This window comes from Littorina saxatilis, linkage group LG4 (genome assembly GCF_037325665.1).
Source record: "Littorina saxatilis isolate snail1 linkage group LG4, US_GU_Lsax_2.0, whole genome shotgun sequence".
Lineage (NCBI taxonomy): Eukaryota > Metazoa > Mollusca > Gastropoda > Littorinimorpha > Littorinidae > Littorina > Littorina saxatilis.
In genome coordinates, this window is record NC_090248.1 from 37,497,405 (window position 1) to 37,504,698 (window position 7,294).

Sequence of the window (7,294 nt, forward strand, 5' to 3'; positions counted from 1 at the left end):
AGGTCATGGATGACGACGGCAATGAGCTGCCTCCAGACAGCGTGGGCAACCTCCTTATAAGGTCCCCGCTCATGTTCAAGGTTTGTTTGGCTTCGTGGGCGTGTGGCTAGTTGCTTCATGTGTGCTTGTCTGATGTATTTTACTCGTAGCAGTAGGTTTGGAACGCCAAAACTGACTTTTAACCCAAAAGAATCTATCGGGTTCAAAGCAGTTCTACCGGGTGTCTCTGCATTTGAGTGGCTCTCTTAACAATAACGGTATCCAAATAGGCCAATAGGAGCCTGAGATACCCGGTGGATATTTTTTTCGAGCAGAAGGCTCCGTCAGTGGCCGAGAGAGAGAGAGAGAGAGAGAGAGAGAGAGAGAGAGAGAGAGAGAGAGAGAGAGAGAGAGAGAGAGAGAGAGAGAGAGAGAGAGAGAGGTGTGGGACGAAGAGAGAGAGAGAAAAGAGAGCTGAGAGAGAGCTCAGAGAGACAGAGATCTCGAAAGCTCAGAGAGACAGAGAAAGGGAGGGAGAGGGAGAGAGAGAAGGAGAGAGAGAGGGAGAGAGAGAAGGAGAGAGAGAGGGGCGGACAGAGAGAGACAGAGAAATATAGTGAAAGAGAGAGAGAGAGAAAGAGTAATGCCTCTGTTTTGCACTGTCGTGACAAATCGTCGGGTTCTGTTGTCTTTCAGGGCTACCTGCGGGACCCAGAAGGCACGGCGGCGAGTCTGGACGAGGATGGCTACTTCAGGACGGGGGACAAAGGCACGGTGCGCAACGGACGACTCTTCATCATGAACGACCCCAGGCCTAAGCCCCAAAAAAAGGATTACACTGATATGCTCCTCAGACAGAAAAAATGCTGCGAATAAGCTAAAAGATGAAATTCTGCGGACAATTTGGGCGGGAAAAAAGTGACGATGTCGACATCGATGATGATGATGATGATGATGATAAACCCGGATAATAAATAAAACGATGTTGCTTTGCTTATGATGCTGCTGCTGCTGCTGCTGCTGCTGCTGGTGATGATGATGATGATGATGATGATGGTTACAGCTTAGGTTATGATAACGATACTAAAATACAAGAAAACGATAAGAAATTGTGAAAAGAGCTCTGAGCAGCTGGCTCAATGCGGCAACCACCCTAACACTAAATTCCATCAAGAGTATTAAAGTTTCAAGTCCATGTGTCATCGTGTCCGTATCCATCTCACTAATAAGCGAATTAAAAATACAACGGATGAAATACACAAATCGCTCAATGTCAATAAGATGCGACCATTGGTATTTCAGCGTTGCGTTGTCCGGGGGTCCTGCAGCTATTACAAAAAGATGTAAAAGTTAATCTTTTCTCACTTCTGTTATGGTTGGCTGTGAGCTGACTGCGGCACACCAAGACGCGACATGGGAACTAATTGTACCTCCAGCTAGTCCTGTGAGCAATAAATCTTCTACTAAAAACGTCATCTATGTTACCGTCATGTAGCTTCAATACACACATATTTAGTATGACTATGACAGGCGCAGTGGCGTGGTGGTAAGACGTCGGTCTCCTAATCGAGAGGTCGTGAGTTCGAATCCCGGTCGCTGCCGCCTGGTGGGTTAAGAGTGGAGATTTTTCCGATCTCCCAGGTCAACTTATGTGCAGACCTGCTAGTGACTTAACCCCCTTCGTGTGTACACGCAAGCACAAGACCAAGTGCGCACGGAAAAGATCATGTAATCCATGTCAGAGTTCGGTGGGTTATGGAAACACGAAAATACCCAGCATGCCTACTCAACGAAAGCGGAGTGAAGCTGACTATGCTCTCCGGCAGAGTAGAGAGTATAGTGTGGGGAACCCAAATGGGCAAACGAGCTCACACGTAACCAGACAATTCTGGAACGCTGAAGAAGAAGTACGACTATAGGCCCCTACCGTGCGGCTTTTTTTTTTAAATCACGACGGGCTACACAAAACCCAAATATTGCACACAAAAAGCCCCACATGTTTTTTCGGGAACTTTACCAAATCTACTGGTGGCTCCAGTCTTATTGACATTGCCGGTGAACTAAGAAAACGTTCAAATAATTGTGCGCCTCTCTGTCTGTTTTAGTGTCCGTCTGTCTCTGTCTGTCTGTCTGTCTGTCTCTCTCTCTCTCTCTCTCTCTCTCTCTCTCTCTCTCTCTCTCTCTCTCTCTCTCTCTCCGCGAGCATCTGTATCAGGCTGTGCATGACAGTGGTGTCTGTCACTGTTCGTGCGTGCGTCAGTGTGTGTGTGTGTGTGTGTTTTGTGTTTTGTGTATGTGTGTGTGTGTGTGTGTGTTTTCGAGTAAGTGTGTGCATGAGTGTTACTTAATGAGATAATTGCTGTTATACACTAATCTAATCTGAAGTGTTCCACTTCTGAACACACTTCAGATTTGTAACCGGTTGTGAACACCGTGTGGAATCTACTTGCAAAGTAGCACACAGAGTATACACTATTTCGTGTCTACCAAGTCCCCCCGCGGGTTAGGGGGAAGAATTTACCCGATGCTCCCCAGCATGTCGTAAGAGGCGACTAACGGATTCTGTTTCTCCTTTTACCCTTGTTAAGTGTTTCTTGTATAGAATATAGTCAATTTTTTTTTTAAAGATTTTAGTCAAGCAGTATGTAAGAAATGTTAAGTCCTTTGTACTGGAAACTTGCATTCTCCCAGTAAGGTAATACTACGTTGCAAGCCCCTGGAGCAAATTTTTGACTCACATGCGAAGCAAAAGTGAGTCTATGTACTCACCCGAGTCGTCCGTCCGGACGGACGTCCGGAAAACTTTAACGTTGGATATTTCTTGGACACTATTCAGTCTATCTGTACCAAATTTGGCAAGATGGTGTATGATGACAAGGCCCCAAAAAACATACATAGCATCTTGACCTTGCTTCAAGGTCAAGGTCGCAGGGGCCATTAATGTTGTCTAAAAAACAGCTATTTTTCACATTTTTCCCATTTTCTCTGAAGTTTTTGAGATTGAATACCTCACCTATATATGATATATAGGGCAAAGTAAGCCCCATCTTTTGATACCAGTTTGGTTTACCTTGCTTCAAGGTCAAGGTCACAGGAGCTCTTCAAAGTTGGATTGTATACATATTTTGAAGTGACCTTGACCCTGAACTATGGAAGATAACTGTTTCAAACTTAAAAATTATGTGGGGCACATGTTATGCTTTCATCATGAGACACATTTGGTCACATATGATCAAGGTCAAGGTCACTTTGACCCTTATGAAATGTGACCAAAATAAGGTAGTGAACCACTAAAAGTGACCATATCTCATGGTAGAAAGAGCCAATAAGCACCATTGTACTTCCTATGTCTTGAATTAACAGCTTTGTGTTGCATGACCTTGGATGACCTTGATCTTGGGTCAAGGTCACATGTATTTTGGTAGGAAAAATGTGTAAAGCAGTTCTTAGTGTATGATGTCATTGCTAGGTTTAGTTATTTGTAAAGGTCAAGGTCAAGCATGTGAGTCGTATGGGCTTTGCCCTTCTTGTTTATTAGTGCTTTTGTGAACAAGAAACAATTAACAAGTGGCTCTATCCCATCTCCCCCCTTTCCCCGTCGCGATATAACCTTCGTGGTTGAAAACGACGTTAAACACCAAATAAAGAAAAGAAAGTCTACCAAGTGTGCCGCATTTGCCGGTAGAGTTATATAGTATGTCGAACTGTGATCAAAACTGGTTACAAAAAGGATGGTAAAAAGGGGAACACTTCAATTTGGTCAAGTTAAACAAGGTTTTATTCAATTAAACATGAAAAAGTAATAAGACGAGATTGACAGAGCACTGACGGTGCATGCGCACTCCGTCACCCACAAGGCCAGTCAACAAAGGCTAACAAGTACGGCAGGATAACACTTCCGTTTCTTTGATTTATATAACGACACAACTAAAAACACGGCTCAGCATGGTACAGCACAGTCTACTTCCTGGGGATAATAAATGGTGGCCATAATCTCGGTCAACCTGACAACAAAAACAAGGGAATTAATCCAATCAGTAACCACATCCGCTTTTTCCGATCCGCGGTACCCGTCTGCGCAACACTCCACAAATCAAAATACACTGAACATTCCCCCTGCCAGATATCTTCCAGACTTGCACAATGCAACTGTGCATGTGGTTGTTGGTAATGAGCTTTTCCCCCACAACCAAGTGAGTGAGTGTGATTTGCATTATGCCTTATGGGTGGCGATGCCCACCTGGTCACAATCATCATCATTGGATAGGTTCGATATGTGATAGGAGAGTGTTTTGACTACTTGAATCAATTCGGTTGGTGCAGTCACCTGGCAATCGATCCACTTAACGGAATGATGATGGACTGAAAAGAAGGTTTTACACATACCTTGTTTACATGGTGTACAGTAAGCTCACTTGATTTTAAATGTCTGGTAGGGGAAGGGCTCCTAATATGGACCGGATCCTAATATGGACCACCTTCTGTTCTGACAAACTAACGGCGCTAGAGCGCTCAAAAAAGTTTTATTCGCTGTATTCATCCTCTCTGGATAACTTGCACATGTCAAAACAGTTGCAGAAACAGAAATCTCAAAACCGTCAGGCTTTTTCTCTTTTTTTCATTTTTGGCAGCGTTCACTCTAAATTTGCCGCCTAAAACGGACTCGTTTCTGTCCACAGCCAAAGCTTTTATCACACAAAAATTGCTATATATGACATTTTAGCAGTGTTGACCCCGAGTTTCTACTGCAATAAAAAAATAATAGCAAAATCTCAAAGTATGTGCGAGTCCCCTAATATGAACCACCTTCAACGAATCGAAGAAAATAAAAGCTAAAGGCTATTTTCATTAATTCATTAAGAAGCTTGCTGGAAATAATCTATAACTAGCCCTCGAGATTTAAAAAAAAATGCAACAAAAAGTCTTCTTTTCGTGGAAGTTGATAATTTCACTTATTTTCACTCTGTTTTTGATAAGCTTCTTTAGTTTCCTGGTGTGCTTCAAATAATGCTCTCATCAACCCGAAACCGATAAATCTAGAGCATATTTTAATTAGGCTGACTTGTACACTAAGTTGTATCATGTTATTTTGAAATATAGGGGGCTTTTTACAGTGATTCGTGAAGGCCGCTTCACTGGTCCATATTAGGCGCCCAGGCTCCTAATATGGACCCTTTGTGATTTTTTCTGTATTTAATTTTTGCTGAATGTCTATCAAAGCTATTTCACTCTAATTAGGCCTAACGGTTAACCTAAGAGAGGACTACCAAACACAAAATGAAACTTCTTCGCAAGAAAACAAGCTAGTTATCAGCATGAAACAAAAAGTGGTCCATATTAGGAGCCCTTCCCCTATATGTATCACACCCCCCCCCCCCCCGGCACACACACCCAAGGCCCAAGCATACATCAATCTCCACTCCCACCAATATTGATATGATCTATTTTCATTGTTAGATCTATAAATTGAACAGGTTTTTGAAGCTACAGCATACAGGCTGGTGTCAAGCTTACCCGATTTGTGGCTGAAGGTTGTTTCTTGATGACAGGCAGAAGAAATAAATGCTCTTGCAAGTACCAGAGATACTGTAGCAAGTACTTTCACTTTGCGGGAGTGTAGATGTCATCTGTCCCTGTCGAGTCCCTTATTACGAAGGATTGTTGTTTGTCTTGATGGCATTAACTGGAGGAAATAAAAGCAGCAAAGCAAAATTAGTATTTCATTTGTCATCTCTCTCTCTCTTTCTCTGTGCATGCGTGTGGCTGTGTGTGTGCCGGTATGTGCGTGTGTGTGTCTCACAGTATGCATGTGCGGGTCACAGTGTGTGTGCGTGTGCGGTTTTTGACTCACATGCGTAGCAAAAGTGAGTCTATGTACTCACCCGAGTCGTCCGTCCGTCCGTCCGTCCGGAAAACTTTAACGTTGAATATTTCTTGGACACTATTCAGTCTATCAGTACCAAATTTGGCAAGATGGTGTATGATGACAAGGCCCCAAAAAACATACATAGCATCTTGACCTTGCTTCAAGGTCAAAGTCGCAGGGGCCATTAATGTTGTCTAAAAAACAGCTATTTTTCACATTTTTCCCATTTTCTCTGAAGTTTTTGAGATTGAATACCTCACCTATATATGATATATAGGGCAAAGTAAGCCCCATCTTTTGATACCAGTTTGGTTTACCTTGCTTCAAGGTCAAGGTCACAGGAGCTCTTCAAAGTTGGATTGTATACATATTTTGAAGTGACCTTGACCCTGAACTATGGAAGATAACTGTTTCAAACTTAAAAATTATGTGGGGCACATGTTATGCTTTCATCATGAGACACATTTGGTCACATATGATCAAGGTCAAGGTCACTTTGACCCTTATGAAATGTGACCAAAATAAGGTAGTGAACCACTAAAAGTGACCATATCTCATGGTAGAAAGAGCCAATAAGCACCATTGTACTTCCTATGTCTTGAATTAACAGCTTTGTGTTGCATGACCTTGGATAACCTTGACCTTGGGTCAAGGTCACATGTATTTTGGTAGGAAAAATGTGTAAAGCATGTGAGTCGTATGGGCTTTGCCCTTCTTGTTTTGGTTGGCAATGAGACACAGACGGACAATATCCCTTTAGCATAAAGTTACGTGATCTTACGTGTGTCTGTGCGTGCGTTTGCGGTGCGCAAATTACATCCATTTCGCCGTCACCAACACAGACGGACAATATCCCTTTAGCATAAAGTTACGTGTGTCTGTGCGTGCCGCGTTTGCGGTGCGCAAATTACATCTGTTTCGCCGTCACCGACACAGACGGACAATAGCCCTTTAGCATAAAGTTACGTGTGTCTGTGCGTGCGCAAATTACATCCATTTCGCCGTCACCGACACAGACGGACAATATCCCTTTAGCATAAAGTTACGTGTGTCTGTGCGTGCGTTTGCGTACGCAAATTACATCCATTTCGCCGTCACCGACACAGACGGACAATAGCCCTTTAGCATAAAGTTACGTTTGTCTATGCGTGCGTTTGCGGTGCGCAAATTACATCCATTTCGCCGTCACCGACACAGACGGACAATAGCCCTTTAGCATAAAGTTACGTGTGTCTATGCGTGCGTTTGCGGTGCGCAAATTACATCCATTTCGCCGTCACCGACACAGACGGACAATATCCTTTTGACATAATGATCAAGCTCCGCACGCGTGTGATTGTTTGTTATTGTGATTGTGTGTGTGTACACGGGTTTACCAGTGTATTATCAGTCCGCGAGACTGAAACGCCTGCAATGACATCCATTTTACTGTGTGCGGCTCACACCACA

At 43.3% G+C, this 7,294-nt stretch overlaps 1 protein-coding gene and 1 long non-coding RNA gene across 2 annotated transcripts in view; both read left to right on the forward strand.

Moving 5' to 3' along the window:
- Positions 1 to 1,176, forward strand: part of LOC138964655 (uncharacterized) — a 10,327-nt gene extending 9,151 nt beyond the window's left edge. The window contains exons 7-8 of the mRNA XM_070336664.1: positions 1 to 80; positions 676 to 1,176. The exon at positions 1 to 80 is cut by the window's left edge and continues 163 nt beyond it. Of these exons, the coding sequence (XP_070192765.1) occupies positions 1 to 80; positions 676 to 855 (260 nt within the window). The 3' untranslated portion in view covers positions 856 to 1,176. The remainder of the gene's footprint in view (positions 81 to 675) is intronic.
- The window catches only part of LOC138964660 (uncharacterized), a 464,957-nt gene extending 459,263 nt beyond the window's left edge, over positions 1 to 5,694 (forward strand). The window contains exon 2 of the long non-coding RNA XR_011455174.1: positions 3,473 to 5,694. This is a non-coding gene — a long non-coding RNA (uncharacterized lncRNA). The remainder of the gene's footprint in view (positions 1 to 3,472) is intronic.
- Positions 5,695 to 7,294: the final 1,600 nt, after the last annotated feature.